Below are 21995 nucleotides of genomic sequence, written 5' to 3' on the forward strand. Positions count from 1 at the left end.
GATGACCTCTGTAATTAGCATGACCTACTTCTACCAGCGGGTACCGTTCACCTGCTACACCTCACATCTGGCTCCAGTATACAAGTCTCTGGGCTCATGCCTCTGTCTAGACTAAGGGACTGACCATCTTTCCTCAAGACTGAGGGATTAAACGCCTCAAAATTACCTCTCCACTTCTACTGTTTCCAGTGTTATAATCGTCAGTATTCAACTGAAGAAGCCTGTTCCTCAGGCTGGTACAAGCCAGGTTGCAAACCTTTGTACCTTTACAAGTTTCTCCAAGTGCTAGACCAGGTCTAGGTCTTATGCTGAGCCACATACTCAATGAATATCCTAACATATGTTGTATATAATGTTGTGAAGGATTCTTTACTCCTATTACTGCTATTCCGAGATTAGTTAATCCTGGATAAGCCTGGATTAACTTTTTATGGTTTATATTTATCTCTGGAAATATGCTTAGTGTTATATTTACTAACATCAACTTTTATTCCCAGATATTTGTAGGTTATCTCCGTTCATGCTGTACTCTGTGTCCGGTCTGCCCTCACCTCCAACTAGCGTGACTTTTTGTTCGAGTTGAACTGGAGAAACTACTTGCTGAACGATATCTGTATCATGTTGAAGTCTGGCTTAAGATTATCACTGTCCTCTCCTGTTCTTACTCGTCTCATTAGTTTCACGTCATCCACAAACACCTAAGACTCGGTCCCTTCTGGTAGGTCATTCTTATATGTTAGAACAGTAGTGGTTCTCTAATGTATCTTTGAGGAGTTTCCAGTTTTCCTTCTCTCGAACCCCAGCCATGAACCACACTTGTCTGGTCCTTGCCTGGTGAACCAGGCTATTCCTGCTGGTGGCTCGCTGGTCCAAATATGTGTTGCAGCCTGGTGGCCTGGTGGCCCGGGTTCGATTCCCGGCGGGTGGAAACATTTCGACACGTTTCCTTACACCTGTTGTCCTGTTCACCTAGCAGCAAATAGGTACCTGGGTGTTAGTCGACTGGTGTGGGTCGCATCCTGGGGGACAAGATTAAGGACCCCAATGGAAATAAGTTAGACAGTCCTCGATGACGCACTGACTTTCTTGGGTTATCCTGGGTGGCTAACCCTCCGGGGTTAAAAATCCGAACGAAATCTTATCTTATCTTATCCGGCGCTTGAAGAGGAAATTGTCTAGCATTCTCTTAAAGACTTCTACACTTATTCCAGCAGTTTCTGATATATTTTGTCGATATTAGTACACATCCTCACAAGATCTCCTGCTTGTCATTCTCTCTCATTCTGATGTAACATTACTTATTACTCTCTACTTCGTGTTACTGAGGTATTCCCTTGTGTTCAAAATTATAAAAACTACCGACAAGTTGATGATTAAGACACATGTGCAACAGCTGGGTATCTTTATTGCTAAAACGTTTCGCCTCCACGGAAGGTGTCTTCAGTCAAAAACAGAGGTAATAAAGTTGGTAGAATTACCGACAATATGTAAAGTAAAAGGACACAAGTGCAACTAATGTGACATTTATTGTGGCAACGTTTCGCTCTCCAGGAGCTTTATCAAGCCATTACGTAATGGCTTGATAAAGCTCCTGGAGAGCGAAACGTTGCCACAATAAATGTCACATTAGTTGCACTTGTGTCCTTTTACTTTACAAAAACAGAGGTAGAGGCTATAGTAGTGAAATCAAGATGACGTAATCAGTCCATCAATCTTGGAGAAACAGTATCTGAGGTGGTCAGTTCCTCAGCCTGGGGAAGAGTTCAGAGCCGTCGTCTGGAATATCATTCCATACCTAACTGTTCCACATGTGTCGGATATTCCCTTACCTACTGGAGCACTCTGCTCTTTAAACCTACAAGTTGCTCCAGTTTCTGGACTAATCTCTAGTGTGTTGTATTAAATGTTTCCCAGCAGTGCAAGAAGATGCAACCTGCAATTCTGTGTTTCTTACTTTATTTTTGTGATTATCGTAAAACACTGGCAAATCTATACAGGACTTTCCATCCCTAAATCCATGCTGGTTTCCTGTAAAGAATTTCCTTACCATGTGATATAATATCCTTTTACTTACTATCTGGTATCTATATCTTGACAGTAGACAAGTTATAGGTACCATCCTATAGTTCACGGCCTATTCCTTGTTCCTCTTTTTGAATATGGGGACAACATCTGTCTTTTTCCAATTTCCTGACACATGTGCTGACTGGAGAGATTGGTTGTATATCTTTGCTAGTGGGTCACACAGGGTCTCTGTTCCTTCTCCCAGCATCCATGTATGTATGTTATCTGAACCATTACTATGACTCACGAAATCGTAATGACATGGTTGCAACCAAATCATACCACGGGCGGGATTGAACCCGCGGTCAGAGTGTCTCAAAACTCCAGACCGTCGCGTTAGCCACTGGACCAGCTAGCCACAATAAGATTCATCCAACTAGGTATATTTCTACACCATAGGAAGGTTAGCATAGGCCACCACTGTGACCACAAATGCAAGTTTTTACAGACGAATCTCCAGCTAGCGTGGCCGTGACGAACTCTTACTCAAGTCCCTTCACTGCCATCAACATGCATTTGTGGTCACAGTGGTGCCTATGCTAACCTTCCTATGGTGTAGAAATATACCTAGTTGGATGAATCTTATTGTGGCTAGCTGGTCCAGTGGCTAACACGACGGTCTGGAGTTTTGTGACTCTCTGACCGCGGGTTCTATCCCCACCCGTGGTATGGTTTAAACCATTACATCCAGCTCAGTAGCATTATCACTTTTGAACAGATACTAATTACCTGATGATGTGGTCAGATTAAAGTTGCTTTTGGTAACTCTCCACTTCTTCTGTGAAGACATCTCTGAATCTTGACACACTTCTCTGTCAGAGTATCTAACTTTGTCTTCAACATTCTCACTTAGTCATTCACAGTTGTCTTGTTTTTTCACGTGACTGTACAGTGACTTTAATAATGTTGGTAGAATTACCCACAATATGTAAAGTAAACGGACACAAGTGCAACTAATGTGACATTTTATTGTGGCAACGTTTCGCTCTCCAGGAGTGAAACGTTGCCACAATAAAATGTCACATTAGTTGCACTTGTGTCCTTTTACTTTACAGTAAGTTGAGTTGTGTTTCCGTCGTTCATGTTATATCATTAGCGAAGTGTCCTTCAGCTTCTCTTCTGATGTTATGTTCTTTATTCATTTCTGGTTCTCCTGCTTTACTCCAAGTTTTCTGTGATGTCATATGCTCTTTATTTCTTTCAAGTTCTCTTCCTTTCCTCGGCCTTTTTCTCTTCTTACTGTTTCTTTCTTTTATGTTTGTTTCAATTTTTTTGCTGTGCCTCTATGCACAGTCGCGGCCTCTGTGTCTCGTTGCAACTGCAGTTCTCTCAGACTGTTTATTTCCTCAGTCCTCCCTTCTGTTCTCCCCTATGTGTGTGTGTACTCACCTAGTTGTGGTTTCGGGGGTCGATTCACAGCTCCTGGCCCTGCCTCTTCACCTGGCCGCTACCCGGTCACTCTTCCCGCTCCGTGAGCTTTATCATACCTCTTCTTAAAACTATGTATGGATCCTGCCTCCTGCCAGTGTATGTGTGTGCATATGTGTGTGTGTGTGTGTGTGTGTGTGTGTGTGTGTGTGTGTGTGTGTACTCACGTATTTGTGGTTGTAAGGGTCGAGATTCGGCTCCTGGCCCCGCCTCTTCAATGATCGCTACTAGAACCTCCCTCTGCCTGCATTATCATACCTCGTCTTAAAGTTATGTATGGTTCCTGCCTCCACTACCTCACTTTCCAGACTATTCCACTTCCTGACAACTCAGTGTGTGCGTGCGTGTGTATGTATACCTGTGTGTATGTATGTATGTACGTATATGTAAGGTATGGGGAAGGTGGGAATGGGGGGGTATCAGCAGCAGCAGGTGGGAGGGTCGTTGACAGCAGGATGGTGGCTGACAGAGAGTGCGTCGACCCGTGTGGCGTGAGGAGCAACAGGTGGTGGTGGTCGGGTGAAGGTGAAGGGTGGGGCCAGGGATGACCGTGACCGACTTACACACACCATACTGTCTTGTACCTCACTAGGTCTGGGTCAACCACTGCCGCATCCTACTACAACCCCCCCCCTTCCCCTCCCCCTCCCTCTCTTCTCCTGCTACCTACGTAAATATATGTCGTGCCGAATATGTAAAACTGGTCAATTAGCAAAAACTCATTTAAAATTAAGTCCTTTCAAAAATTTTCTCTTATACGTTTAAAGATATATTTTTTTCATTAATGTTGATGCAAAAATTTATAATTTTGCACCAAAAGAATCTTAGAAAACTTACCTAACCTTATTATAACAAGAACAATTTATTTTAGCCTAACACAACTAAATATATTTTAGATTTGTTTACAATAATTTAATACTAAACAAACACAGTGAAATATATTTTTTCGTTAGGTTCAGAATGATTTTGGCGAAATTATTGCATACACAAGATGAACGTTGTTATTTAAGCCAAGATCGCAAGTTACATATATATATATATATATATATATATATATATATATATATATATATATATATATATATATATATATATATATATATATATATATATATATATATATTCAATTTTCAACACGTCGGCCGTCTCCCACCGAGGCAGGGTGACCCAAAAAGAAAATCCCAAAAAAGAAGAAAAATACTTTCACCATCATACATAATCACTGTCTTTGCAGAGGCGATCAGATACAACAGTTTAGATGTCCCTCCAAACTGCCAATATCCCAAACCCTCTAAACTGCAGACATTGTACTTCCCATTTCCACGATTCACGTCCGGCTGACCGGTTTCCCTGAATCCCTTCACAAAATTTAACTCTGATTATACTCCAACAGCATATCAAGTCACAAAAACCACTTGCCTCCACTACCTCCTAACACACACACACACACACACACACACACACACACACACGTTTGCTGTATGTCTAAGCCCATCGCACACAAAACCTCCTATAACCCCCCCTCCAACCTTTCCTAGCACTACCCCTACCCCACTTTCCTTCCACTACAGATTTATACGCCCTCCTAGTTATCCTATTTTGTTCCTCCCTCTCAAAATGTCCGAAAACCACCTCAACAGCCCCTCTTCAGCCCTCTGGATAATACTTTCAGTATTATCTGGATAATACTTTCAGTATTATCCAGAGGGCTATGAATTCTCTGCATAATATTCACACCGCACATTGCCCTCAGACACATCCACTGCCTCCAGCCTTCTCCTCGCTGCAACATTCACAACCCAAGCTTCACACCCATATAACAAAGAGTGTTCGCATCACTATACTCTAATACATTCCCTCTCTTGGGAAATATAAACACTTAAGCAGTATAATGTGATCCTTTATTGACAACGTTTCGCCCATGCAGTGGGCTTTATCAAGTCACAAACAGATCTACCTGGGTGAAACATACGTGACTATTTATAGGATGAGAATGCTGGGTCAGGTGGAGAAAGCTGCATGTGACAATCTTCCATTGTGTCGGTATTTTATACCATTTATTTCCATCACATTCTCCTCTTTGCTTCCATGCATAATGTTCTCTCTCTCCACAGATACCTTAATGCACCAGTCACCTTTTTCCCCCTCGTCAATTCTATGGTTCACCTCGTCTTTCACAGACCCATCTACCCACAAGTCCACTCCCAAATATCTGAACATATTGACTTTCTTCATACTCATTCTCCCTTCTTCCAATCTGATATCCAATCCTTCATTACCTAAATGTTTTGTTACTCTTTCCTAAGTTCACTTTTAATTTCCTTCTTTTATATATCCTACCAGATTCGTCCACCAACCTTTGCAGCTTCTCTTCAGAATCTCCCACAGAAATCAATCCCTACGAAAGCATAAGACTCGGCAGGCGGTGCTCTCAGTAGTAGTAACCAGTTACCAGTAACCACTGTGCCAGTTGACTCACGACCAACCGTCTCTGCCTGAGTCACTGTCTATTCATATTGAGCTGACCTGACATTATTCAAAGACCCTCTCACATATGGGTACGTGGGCGGCCAGTCAGTCAGTGTTACGAGAGTGAGCAAGGAGGCAGGTCACGGCTGTAAGGGCGCAACCCACATTATCTGTAATTATACGTACTACCAGCCTACGTGAGTATTTCTTTACCTAATCCACGTGTCGAACTCCCACATGATAGTGCAACAGGGGTGCCGTGAGAACAAGAGACAACACAATAAGTGCCTGGGGTCCAAGACTGTTCAACAGCCTCCCATCATACATAAGTGTAGGAGTAGCGTTGAGCCTTCAGATATATTTATATGAAAATGGTGTCGGAGATTATGGTCTTCTAGACTGGGTCCATAACTACAATATTCCACACAAGAGAATAATTACTTAAACAATATTACCCACGGTTTACCATCATTAAAGTTTTATTAAAACAGACAAAATACACAGGCAAGGAACAAAAACCACTACACATTATAAGTAAAACAAATGAGCAGCAGCCATAACACGAGAATGAAGTGTGAAAGATGATCACAACAACTGCACACAATACAAGTTACCACACCATTAAAAGTGAAAATGTTGATAAATTAGACACATGTGCAACTCTTGGGTATCTTTATTGAGGAAACGTTTCGCCACACAGTGGCTTCATCAGTCCATACAAAGGAGAATCTTGAAGAACAGGAGGAGAATGAGGTAATCAGTCCCTCAACCTTGAGTCGATGTGGTCAGTCCATCAATCTTGAATAGAATACGGCATACGTGCTGAGAAGGAGCTTATAAACCGTTGGCAGGAGAGGTTCAGAAGTCATAGGTCGTGTAACATTTGTTCAATGTTGAAGTAGGTCGTGCCCAAGAAAGATACCCAAGAGTTGCACATGTGTCTAATTTATCAACATGTCGGTTCTCTGAACCATTCATCTACAAAAGTGAAAATAACAGTAGACGTGGCAGAATAACACAAGAAGTATGATAAAAACGCCAGAAGCATGAGAATAACACCAGAAGTATGATAATAACGCCAGAATTATAACACCAGAAGTACGAGAATAAGACAGTGGCATGATAATAACATCAGACGTGTAATAATAACAAGAGTAATGGTGGGAGAGTAAAGGTAGACAGGTACTCACCCTGTGTTGTGCTGTGTTTGGGTTGGCCCAGGAGGGCAGGTGTGCTGCTGCCTCGATCAACAGCAACTCTCCATCACTGTCCACCACCCTGTAAAGTAACATGTATACCTTATAACTCACATTAATAAACACAACACATAATTCAAAAACCGAAAATATTCTAACCATTAAGCTAAATTCTCTCAAAATATAGCATCTATGTAATGTAAATGGTTTAGAAATGCGAAGAATGGGATACTTGTGCAATATTTAGTTGTTACGTAAGACACATATGCAACAGTTAGGTATCTTTATTAATACCTAACTGTTGCATATGTGTCTTACGTAACAACCTGTCGGTATTTTATACCATTTTAATGTTCAATATTTAGTTATCTTTATTGAGGAAGCGTTTCGCCAGCCAGTGTTTTCCTCAGTTCAACACAGAGAAGAACGGTTGATGGCAAAACGTTTCGTCAATAAAGATTTCCGAACGCTGCACAAGTGTCTCACTGTTCAGCATCTATGTAACCATCATAAGAACGTAATAATATGACTGCATGGGTTCAAACCCCACACGTTTTTTAGCATATATGAAGCTTACCCCAAGAGGTTTCAAATTAGGGTGTGCGGAACCCTAGGGTTGAGTGGAAGATTGATGTGAGATATTTCATAACTAGGAGAGAGGCTAGACATTATTTTCACCATCTTTGTTTCGTATATTTTTTTATGGAGTGACTGACAACACTGGGAAAAGCAAGAAGGACTAAAAGTCACAATACCGTGACTAGAACAATACACAAATAAGTAAGACACAAGGATAATGGACTGATGACACAGCTAATGCACTGTAGATGAATGGTTCAGAGAACCGACATGTTGTTGAATTAGACACATGTGCAACACTGCAACACAAGGGTATCTTGGTACAGACCATCAACTTCGACCTCTACTAGTGAGAACGGCTGGGTTTGAGAGGGACCTGCCCTCCCAAACCAACCTACGTCTCACCTCCTGGCACTATATAAAGGCTCCATCCTGTCACTTCAACTTCATATTGTTTCAGACAACGGAACAATGCTCTTCTCCAGACTGAGGGACTGACCACCTCAAAACTTTAAGGGTGATGGACTGATTACATCGTCTTCAAGTATCTTCTGCTTCTATCAACTTGTCTGTACTCGACTGAAGAAGCCTACTGTGTAGGCGAAACGTTTCGAAATAAAGATACCTAACTGTTGCATATGTGTCTTACCTAACAATCTGTCGGTATTTTATACCATTTTAATGTTCATTCTTGGGTATCTTTATTGAGGAAACGTTTCGCCACATTGTGGCTTCATCAGTCCATACAAAGGAGAAACTTGAAGAACAGGAGGAGAATGAGGTAATCAGTCCCTCAGCCTTGAGTCGATGTGGTCAGTCCATCAATCTCATTTTCCTCCTGTTCTTCAAGTTTCTCCTTTGTATGGACTGATGAAGCCACTGTGTGGCGAAACGTTTCCTCAATAAAGATACCCAAGTGTTGCACATGTGTCTAATTCAACAGCTAATGTACTCCATACAGCTGCAATAAGTAACAGTAGTATAATGTACACACAGAGTTGACATGTACTACGTCCAGAGTCACGAAAAAAGGTAATAGTATCTTGTACACAAACAACAGATGATATGTACTACCTCCACATATTCACAAGGCACACAGCAGCTGATACATATGGAAAAAGACACTTATGTACAGTTCAGGACATTTATTAAAGGAAACGTTTCGCCACGAGTGGCTTCTTCAGTCCTTTCTTAGTTTTCTCTGTATTAGGACTGAAGAAGCCACTCGTGGCGAAACGTTTCCTTTAATAAATGTCCTGAACTGTACATAAGTGTCTTTTTCCACATCTTGTCGGTATCACCATACCATTTCCTCAGCTGATACATAGTTTCCCACACAGTCACGAGAAACAGCAGAATGTCTTGTAAAGACACAGCTGACGAGTAAACAGTGCTGGCTCTGATGTGTCAGATTACCTCATCAATGTGTCTAGGTTTGGTACTCTTGGTTCACGAGAGCTGTGAAGAGATTACACAGTCAGAAGAAAAACTTGAGCTTTCGTATCAGATGGAAGAAACGCAAGGGGAGGGGGGGGGAGGGAGAGGGGAGGGGAGGGGGAAGGTGTGCATGCACACTGCTAGAAATCACAAGTATTTCTACACATGTCAAATCTAAGAACTACATTTAGAACTGGATCATTATCACAGGAGGTTCATACACTAATAATCAAAACTAAGTTAACACAATCCTAAAAAACCAGTATGAATCATAAGAACATAAGAATGGAGGACCACTGCAGAAGGCCTACTGGCCCATGCGAGGCAGGTCCTTATCAAAACGACCTCTACCCAAAGCTACTCAAGAAATTAAACGAAAGTGAGGTGGAGAATGCAGATTTTTTTTTCATTACTCCTGAAGGCTACACAGCCACCTCTCTGCCAGACATACAGAGGCCGTCTTCTCAGTAGGCCTCCACAGCAGGCCTCGTTAGTCGAATGTAGAGGTGATTACAATACTGCTGACAGTAAAACTGGAAAGGTAAATTTTAGATGATCAGTCCCTAAACGTTCAAACACAACGTTCAAGTCCCTAAACGAGGAAACACAAGCATGGGAGGAGCGAGATGGGTGCCAAGACAAGCTGACGTCAGGTGTGAGTGCCACAAGCTGACGTCAGGTGTGAGTGCCACAAGCTGACGTCAGGTGTGAGTGCCACAAGCTGACGTCAGGTGTGAGTGCCACAAGCTGTTTGCCTTGATAACTGTATTGCCTCCACATAATTAAAACAAGCAGTGTACCTTTAATATACCTTTGATGAGTTTCGAGAGCCTTACTACTCTCGGAGCCCGGCCATGGGCCAGGCTCGTCTGGTGCTTGCCTGGTCAACCAGGCTGCTGCTGCTGGAGGCCCGCTGCCCCACGTATCCATCACAGCCTGGTAAAGATATCTGTCCAGTTTCCTATTGAAGGCTTCTACACTCGTTCCAGCCGTGTTTCTGATATTTTCTCGTAAGATGCTAAATAGTCTGGGGCCACAAATGTTGATACAGTGTTCCCTTATTGTGCCCACCGCACCCCTGTTCTTCATCACGGTTTATTTTGCACTTCCTGTCATATCTCGCACTCCAGTATGTAGTTATGGTAGTGTGTCTTGTACACACACAGCTGATACACTCTGAACCAAGCACATCACAACGAGTGTCTTCCATAATGCCAGTACGAGGGAGATGCATTCTAATTTAACATGTATGGGAACTTGCCTGAGACAATACTGAGACCCATTTTAAGTATCATTAGCGGATTCACTCAAGGGCCATACCTTGAGACTGGGCTCTTGATATCAGGGGCTACTAAGGAAGCACATACTGAGACCCATTTTAAGTGTCATTAGCGGATACACTCGAGGGCTACATCTTGAGACTGGGCTCTTGATATCAGGGGCTACCAAGTAAGCACATACTGAGACCCATTTTAAGTGTCATTAGCGGATTCACTCAAGGGTCACACCTTGAGATTGGGCTCTTGATATCAGGGGCTACTAAGTAAGCACATGTACTAGTGTCAAGTGTCTTGAGGAAGCGACCACACACCCAGACATCCAAGCTTAAGGTATATTTGATACCTGGGACACAGGTTATGTCCCCATCCTTTCCTTGTATCAATTAGGTAGACTGCAGTCTACAGGTTTGTACAAGGCAAGTAGGAACTTAAGTGTAGCGGTGTCGTAGTAAGGTTCACTTGTGATCTCTAAGTGGCATATCAAGGTGCCGTGCTCACCTTCAAGTCCCCCTTATGCAATGAACATAATGATTTACCATGGTAATGAATCCAATGTTCAGATGTCAACAAGCAGTCACATGGTATTACTATATAAGTTACCTCCCTAATTTGTCGGTCCTTACCGTGTCCGCAGACAGCTTTGTCGCGGGGGTTCGTCAGGAGATATTGGAGTAAGGAATATACACGTTGGATGTCTTTGGAGGCGTATAATTAAGAGAGTCTAGAGGATAGCCCAGGAGTTTTGCCTGTCTTGTCTATACCTACTGAGTGGACCGGGAGTGACACAGAGAGGTACCTCTGGCCTACCACTCACCTGTGAGGATCTTGTGACGTCTTAGCTAGTAATGGAGCCTATCCATAAAGTAGCTGGGATTATCTAAGTATGCTACACAAGTACACAGCTTGACGGCAGCGTCTCGCCCAGTCATCTCTAGGCCTAGGCGAAAGTGTGAGGCCTAGGCGCCAGTGTAAGGCATAGGTGCCAGAGCCAGATGCTGACATCAGGGGTTGGTGTCAAGACAAGATGCTGACGTCAAGGGTTGGTGTCAAGACAAGATGCTGACATCAGGGGTTGGTGCCAACACAAGGTGCCAACGTCAGGGGTTGGTGTCAGGACAAGGTGCTGACGTCAGGGGTTGGTGCCAACACAAGGTGCCAACGTCAGGGGTTGGTGTCAAGACAAGGTGCTGACGTCAGGGGTTGGTGCCAACACAAGGTGCTGACGTCAGGGGTTGGTGCCAACACAAGGTGCCAACGTCAGGGGTTGGTGTCAAGACAAGGTGCTGACGTCAGGGGTTGGTGCCAACACAAGGTGCTGACGTCAGGGGTTGGTGCCAACGTCAGGGGTTGGTGTCAAGACAAGGTGCTGACGTCAGGGGTTGGTGCCAACACAAGGTGCCAACGTCAGGGTTGGGACACATCATCAATAATGACCTCGGTGACCTTCATGATCTTGTAGACGCAGAGGGTATATATATATGCAATGTGTCAGCAACACACATCACCTCCACAACCAGCAAAGCAACAGCAGCAGCGGAAGCAGTTAGTGCTGCATCAACAGTTGCACCAGTAACTGCAGTAGCAGCTGCAGCATAACAGCAGCTGCAGCATCAAGAGGAAGAGCTGCAGGACCATCAACAACTTCACCAACATCACAGTCGCCGCTACCAAGCACTAACAACAATTATGTATCACCAACAGTTTCTGACATTAGCGCATCCACCAGGGAAGGGGAAAGGGGAAGGGAAGGGGAAGGGAATGGAAGGGAGAGGGGCCGGGAGGGGGGGGGGCTAGTGGGCAAAAACCTCCCTGGGGGGAAAATACATATTTTTATTAAATTTCCAGTTTTCACTTTTATATTAACCAGTGACCACAAAAACACAAAATCCTGTTCCCTTCCTGATAGTAATCCTGGCTACCATACTTCTGGCTACCATACTTCTGGCTACCATACTTCTGGCTACCATACTTCTGGCTACCATACTTCTGGCTACCATACTTCTGGCTACCATACTTCTGGCTACCATACTTCTGGCTACCATAATCCTGGCTACCATACTTCTGGCTACCATAATCCTGGCTACCATACTTCTGGCTACCATACTTCTGGCTACCATACTCCTGGCTACCATACTCCTGGCTACCATACTTCTGGCTACCATACTTCTGGCTACCATACTTCTGGCTACCATAATCCTGGCTACCATACTCCTGGCTACCATACTCCTGGCTACCATACTTCTGGCTACCATACTCCTGGCTACCATACTCCTGGCTACCATACTTCTGGCTACCATAATCCTGGCTACCATACTCCTGGCTACCATAATCCTGGCTACCATACTTCTGGCTACCATAATCCTGGCTACCATAATCCTGGCTACCATACTTCTGGCTACCATAATCCTGGCTACCATACTTCTGGCTACCATAATCTTGGCTACCATACTTCTGGCTACCATAATCCTGGCTACCATACTTCTGGCTACCATAATCCTGGCTACCATACTTCTGGCTACCATAATCCTGGCTACCATACTTCTGGCTACCATAATCCTGGCTACCATACTTCTGGCTACCATAATCCTGGCTACCATACTTCTGGCTACCATAATCCTGGCTACCATACTGACATGCAAAAGTCAGTAAGAAAGGCTTCAGTAGTGTTCAACACTGTAACTTCACACATACTGGAGGTCACCAACACTCTACCTTCACACATACTGGAGATCACCAACACTCTACCTTCACACATACTGGAGATCACCAACACACTACCTTCACACATACTGGAGATCACCAACACTCTAACTTCACACATACTGGAGATCACCAACACACTACCTTCACACATACTGGAGATCACCAACACTCTACCTTCACACATACTGGAGATCACCAACACACTACCTTCACACATACTGGAGATCACCAACACACTACCTTCACACATACTGGAGATCACCAACACACTACCTTCACACATACTGGAGATCACCAACACACTACCTTCACACATACTGGAGATCACCAACACACTACCTTCACACATACTGGAGATCACCAACACACTACCTTCACACATACTGGAGATCACCAACACACTACCTTCACACATACTGGAGATCACCAACACACTACCTTCACACATACTGGAGATCACCAACACTCTAACTTCACACATACTGGAGATCACCAACACACTACCTTCACACATACTGGAGATCACCAACACTCTACCTTCACACATACTGGAGATCACCAACACTCTACCTTCACACATACTGGAGATCACCAACACACTACCTTCACACATACTGGAGATCACCAACACACTAACTTCACACATACTGGAGATCACCAACACACTACCTTCACACATACTGGAGATCACCAACACTCTACCTTCACACATACTGGAGATCACCAACACACTACCTTCACACATACTGGAGATCACCAACACTCTACCTTCACACATACTGGAGATCACCAACACACTACCTTCACACATACTGGAGATCACCAACACTCTACCTTCACACATACTGGAGATCACCAACACACTACCTTCACACATACTGGAGATCACCAACACTCTACCTTCACACATACTGGAGATCACCAACACACTACCTTCACACATACTGGAGATCACCAACACTCTACCTTCACACATACTGGAGATCACCAACACTCTACCTTCACACATACTGGAGATCACCAACACACTACCTTCACACATACTGGAGATCACCAACACACTACCTTCACACATACTGGAGATCACCAACACTCTACTTTCACACATACTGGAGGTCACCAACACTCTACCTTCACACATACTGGAGATCACCAACACTCTACTTTCACACATACTGGAGATCACCAACACTCTACCTTCACACATACTGGAGATCACCAACACTCTACTTTCACACATACTGGAGATCACCAACACTCTACCTTCACACATACTGGAGATCACCAACACACTACCTTCACATATACTGGAGATCACCAACACACTACCTTCACACATACTGGGGATCACCAACACTCTATCTTCACACATACAGGGATCACCAACACTACCTTCACACATACAGGGATCACCAACACTCTACCTTCACACATAGAGGGATCACCAACACTCTACCTTCACACAACAGGGATCACCAACACTCTACCTTCACACAACAGGGATCACCAACTCTCTACCCTCACACATACAGGGATCACCAACACTCTACTTTCACACATACAGGGATCACCAACACTCTACCTTCACACATACAGGGATCACCAACACTCTACCTTCACACAACAGGGATCACCAACACTACCTTCACACATACAGGGATCACCAACACTCTACCTTCACACATACAGGGATCACCAACACTCTACCTTCACACATACAGGGATCACCAACACTCTACCTTCACACAACAGGGATCACCAACACTCTACCTTCACACATACAGGGATCACCAACACTCTACCTTCACACATACAGGGATCACCAACACTCTACCTTCACACATACAGGGATCACCAACACTCTACCTTCACACAACAGGGATCACCAACACTCTACCTTCACACATACTGGAGATCACCAACACACTACCTTCACATATACTGGAGATCACCAACACACTACCTTCACACATACTGGAGATCACCAACACACTACCTTCACACATACTGGAGATCACCAACACTCTACCTTCACACATACTGGAGGTCACCAACACTACCTTCACACATTCTGGAGATCACCAACACTCTACCTTCACACATACTGGAGATCACCAACACTCTACCTTCACACATACTGGGGATCACCAACACTCTATCTTCACACATACAGGGCTCACCAACACTACCTTCACACATACAGGGATCACCAACACTCTACCTTCACATATACAGGGATCACCAACACTCTACCTTCACACAACAGGGATCACCAACACTCTACCTTCACACACACAGCGATCAGCAACACTCTACCTTCACACAACAGGGATCACCAACACTCTACCCTCACACATACAGGGATCACCAACACTACTTTCACACATACAGGGATCACCAACACTCTACCTTCACACATACAGGGATCACCAACACTCTACCTTCACACAAGAGGGATCACCAACACTACCTTCACACATACAGGGATCACCAACACTCTACCTTCACACATACAGGGATCACCAACACTCTACCTTCACACATACAGGGATCACCAACACTCTACCTTCACACAACAGGGATCACCAACACTCTACCTTCACACATACAGGGATCACCAACACACTACCTTCACACAACAGGGATCACCAACACTCTACCTTCACACATACAGGGATCACCAACACTCTACCTTCACACATACTGGAGATCACCAACACACTACCTTCACACATACTGGAGATCACCAACACACTACCTTCACACATACTGGGGATCACCAACACACTACCTTCAAACATACTGGAGATCACCAACACTCTACCTTCACACATACTGGAGATCACCAACACTCTACCTTCACACATACTGGAGATCACCAACACTCTACCTTCACACATACTGGAGATCACCAACACACTACCTTCACACATACTGGAGATCACCAACACTCTACCTTCACACATACTGGAGATCACCAACACTCTACCTTCACACATACTGGAGATCACCAACACTCTACCTTCACACATACTGGAGATCACCAACACTCTACTTTCACACATACTGGAGATCACCAACACTCTACCTTCACACATACTGGAGATCACCAACACACTACCTTCACATATACTGGAGATCACCAACACACTACCTTCACACATACTGGGGATCACCAACACTCTATCTTCACACATACAGGGATCACCAACACTACCTTCACACATACAGGGATCACCAACACTCTACCTTCACACATACAGGGATCACCAACATTCTACCTTCACACAACAGGGATCACCAACACTCTACCTTTACACAACAGGGATCACCAACACTCTACCTTCACACATACTGGAGATCACCAACACACTACCTTCACATATACTGGAGATCACCAACACACTACCTTCACACATACTGGGGATCACCAACACACTACCTTCACACATACTGGGGATCACCAACACACTACCTTCACACATACTGGAGATCACCAACACTCTACCTTCACACATACTGGAGATCACCAACACTCTACCTTCACACATACTGGAGATCACCAACACTCTACCTTCACACATACTGGAGATCACCAACACTCTACCTTCACACATACTGGAGATCACCAACACACTACCTTCACACATACTGGAGATCACCAACACTCTACCTTCACACATACTGGAGATCACCAACACTCTACCTTCACACATACTGGAGATCACCAACACTCTACCTTCACACATACTGGAGATCACCAACACTCTACCTTCACACATACTGGAGATCACCAACACTCTACCTTCACACATACTGGAGATCACCAACACTCTACCTTCACACATACTGGAGATCACCAACACTCTACCTTCACACATACTGGAGATCACCAACACTCTACCTTCACACATACTGGAAATCACCAACACTCTACCTTCACATATACTGGAGATCACCAACACTCTACCTTCACACACACTGGGGATCACCAACACTCTACCTTCACACATACAGGGGATCATCAACACTCTACCTTCACACATACAGGGATCACCAACACTCTACCTTCACACATACAGAGATCACCAACACTCTACCTTCACACATACAGGGGATCATCAACACTCTACCTTCACACATACAGGGATCACCAACACTCTACCTTCACACATACAGGGATCACCAACACTCTACCTTCACACATACAGGGGATCACCAACACTCTACCTTCACACATACAGGGATCACCAACACTCTACCTTCACACATACAGGGGATCACCAACACTGTACCTTCACACAAACAGGGGATCACCAACACTCTACCTTCACACATACAGGGGATCACCAACACTCTACCTTCACACATACAGGGGATCACCAACACTACATTCACACATACAGGGGATCACCAACACACTACCTTCACACATACAGGGGATCAACATTCTACCTTCACACATACAGGGGATCACCAACACTCTACCTTCAAACATACCGGGGATCACCAACACTCTACCTTCACACATACAGGGATCACCAACACTCTACCTTCACACATACAGGGGATCACCAACACTCTACCTTCACACATACAGGGATCACCAACACTCTACCTTCACACATACTGGAGATCACCAACACTCTACCTTCACACATACTAGAGATCACCAACACTCTACCTTCACACATACTGGAGATCACCAACACTCTACCTTCACACATACTGGAGATCACCAACACACTACCTTCACATATACTGGAGATCACCAACACACTACCTTCACACATACTGGGGATCACCAACACACTACCTTCACACATACTGGGGATCACCAACACTCTAACTTCACACATACTGGAGATCACCAACACTCTACCTTCACACATACTGGAGATCACCAACACTCTACCTTCACACATACTGGAGATCACCAACACACTACCTTCACACATACTGGAGATAACCAACACTCTACCTTCACATATACTGGAGATCACCAACACTCTACCTTCACACATACTGGGGATCACCAACACACTACCTTCACACATACTGGGGATCACCAACACTCTACCTTCACACATACTGGGGATCACCAACACTCTACCTTCACACATACTGGGGATCACCAACACACTACCTTCACACATACTGGGGATCACCAACACTCTACCTTCACACATACAGGGGATCACCAACACTCTACCTTCACACATACAGGGGATCACCAACACTCTACCTTCACACATATCACCAACACTCTACCTTCACACATACAGGGGATCACAAACACTCTACCTTCACACATACAGGGATCACCAACACTCTACCTACACACATACAGGGGATCACCAACACTCTACCTTCACACATACAGGGGATCACCAACACTGTACCTTCACACAAACAGGGGATCACCAACACTCTACCTTCACACATACAGGGGATCACCAACACTCTACCTTCACACATACAGGGGATCACCAACACTCTACCTACACACATACCGGGGATCACCAACACTCTACCTTCACACATACAGGGATCACCAACACTCTACCTTCACACATACAGGGGATCACCAACACTCTACCTACACACATACCGGGGATCACCAACACTCTACCTTCACACATACAGGGATCACCAACACTCTACCTTCACACATACAGGGGATCACCAACACTCTACCTTCACACATACAGGGGATCACCAACACTCTAAATTCACACATACCGGGGATCACCAACACTCTACCTTCACACATACAGGGGATCACCAAAACTCTACCTTCACACATACAGGGATCACCAACACTCTACCTTCACACATACAGGGGATCACCAACACTCTACCTTCACACATACAGGGATCACCAACACTCTACCTTCACACATACAGTGATCACCAACACTGTACCTTCACACATACAGGGATCACCAACACTGTACCTTCACACATACAGGGATCACCAACACTCTACGTTCACACATACAGGGATCAACACTACCTTCACACATACAGGGATCACCAACACTCTACCTTCATACATACAGGGATCACCAACACACTACCTTCACACATACAGGGATCACCAACACTCTACCTTCACACATACAGGGATCACCAACACTACCTTCACACATACAGGGATCACCAACACTCTACCTTCACACATACAGGGATCACCAACACTCTACCTTCACACATACAGGGATCACCAACACTCTACCTTCACACATACAGGGATCACCAACACTACCTTCACACATACAGGGATCACCAACACTCTACCTTCACACAACAGGGATCACCAACACTCTACCTTCACACATACAGCGATCACCAACACTCTACCTTCACACAACAGCGATCACCAACACTCTACCTTCACACAACAGGGATCACCAACACTCTACCTTCACACATACAGCGATCACCAACACTCTACCTTCACACAACAGGGATCACCAACACTCTACCTTCACACATACAGGGATCACCAACACTCTACCATCACACATACAGGGATCACCAACACTCTACCTTCACACAACAGAGATCACCAACACTCTACCTTTACACATACAAGGATCACCAACACTCTACCTTCACACAACAGAGATCACCAACACTCTACCTTCACACATACAGGGATCACCAACACTCTACCTTCACACAACAGGGATCACCAACACTCTACATTCACACATACAGGGATCACCAACACTCTACCTTCACACAACAGGGATCCCCAACACTCTACCTTCACACATACAGGGATCACCAACACTCTACCTTCACACATACAGGGATCACCAACACTCTACCTTCACACATACAGGGATCACCAACACTCTACCTTCACACATACAGGGATCACCAACACTCTACCTTCACACATACAGGGATCACCAACACTCTACGTTCACACATACAGGGATCACCAACACTCTACCTTCACACATACAGGGATCAACAACACTCAACCTTCACACATACAAGGATCACCAACACTCTACCTTCACACATACAGGGATCACCAACACTGTACCTTCACACATACAGGGATCACCAACACTCTACCTTCACACAACAGGGATCACCAACACTCTACCTTCACACATACAGGGATCACCAACACTCTACCTTCACACATACAGGGATCACCAACACTCTACCTTCACACATACAAGGATCACCAACACTCTACCTTCACACATACAGGGATCACCAACACTCTACCTTCACACATACAGGGATCACCAACACTCTACCTTCACACATACAGGGATCACCAACACTCTACCTTCACACAACAGGGATCACCAACACTCTACCTTCACACATACAGGGATCACCAACACTCTACCTTCACACATACAGGGATCACCAACACTCTACCTTCACACATACAGGGATCACCAACACTCTACCTTCACACATACAAGGATCACCAACACTCTACCTTCACACAACAGGGATCACCAACACTCTACCTTCACACATACAGGGATCACCAACACTCTACCTTCACACATACAGGGATCACCAACACTCTACCTTCACACATACAGGGATCACCAACACTCTACCTTCACACATACAGGGATCACCAACACTCTACCTTCACACATACAGGGATCACCAACACTCTACCTTCACACATACAGGGATCACCAACACTCTACCTTCACACATACATACCAGAAATAATTGATTTAAGTTAGATAAATTTAGATTTATCTAATTTGCAATTTATCTAATTTGTAATTTAATAAAACCCGTGTAGTGAGCTTTATTAAATTACAGATCTGTTTGTGATTTGATAATGTCCACTGTATGAGCGAAACGTTGTCAATAAAAATTGCATTACGCTGTTTTTATCTACGGTGATGTTATTTTATAGGTGGCCCATGAGCGGGCTCTGGTGGCAGAAGAACCCCTGGAACTCATCAAAGGTATATCAAAGGTAAAGGTACCATCTTACTTCACTCTCCTGACACTCTTCAAGACGGAACTTGATGAGTTACTCATGTTAGTTCCTGATCAGCCAGGCTGTGGTACCTACGTTGAATTACATGATGCCAGAAATCACAGAAACCATTCTTTACGAGTTAAAATAAGGGAACAAGAAGTATAAATCAACCACAGAATACTTAAGGGGCACACAATACCCCTGTCTTCTAATGACATGCTCATTTTTCCACTATAATCTACGTTGTCTATAATTACTATCGCATTTCCTTTGTTTGTAATATTTTACAATTAAGAATAAAACTAAGTATGCCCGAAATGCCTAGCCATGCTAAGCGTTCTAGTGGTACACTCTGTAATCACAATTTTACTACATGTAAACCAAACAATAACCAAATTTCTGTAAACTCAGCATTGTAATCCTTATAGAGAATAAACTTTGAATTGAAGGTGAGGTCCAGGATGTTTCCTTAATTCATGGTATAACTTAACAAATCGTTGAGGACAATTTACGACAGAGGTTCTTTGCAGTTCTTGATGAACATGAAGTACCACGAGTCTGTGCCCGGGGCAGAGTGCACAGGCATGTTGTCCATGGTTTTTCTAAGTCATGTGATATTAGGGTTATGTCAGAGACTTCAGAGACAATAACAAGGTTTTGAGTCTCGGTCAAAGGGATTCGTTCAGACTGTCGACCTTAAGTTTGATTAACTGCTCACTAAACAAAACGTGATATAGAGAGTTCAGTATCTCACTCACTTGTCATCAGCTTAAGTCCATCTTATTTGTGCAAGGGCCGATAATGGATGTGGTTTTTGCCTAGGAAGAAATATATGGGATTTCTTTCAGTTTCATT

General features: G+C 44.2%; 1 protein-coding gene across 2 annotated transcripts in view; it reads right to left on the minus strand.

Annotated features, from left to right (window-relative positions):
* The window catches only part of ecd (ecdysoneless cell cycle regulator), a 790101-nt gene that overhangs the window by 482244 nt on the left and 285862 nt on the right, over positions 1-21995 (minus strand). For both annotated transcript variants that reach the window (XM_070104760.1, XM_070104761.1), the window contains one exon: positions 7152-7239. In XM_070104760.1, coding sequence (XP_069960861.1) covers positions 7152-7239 — 88 coding nt within the window. The remainder of the gene's footprint in view (positions 1-7151; positions 7240-21995) is intronic.

The sequence above is a fragment of the Cherax quadricarinatus genome, chromosome 94 (genome assembly GCF_038502225.1).
Source record: "Cherax quadricarinatus isolate ZL_2023a chromosome 94, ASM3850222v1, whole genome shotgun sequence".
In the NCBI taxonomy this organism is placed as follows: Eukaryota; Metazoa; Arthropoda; class Malacostraca; order Decapoda; family Parastacidae; genus Cherax; species Cherax quadricarinatus.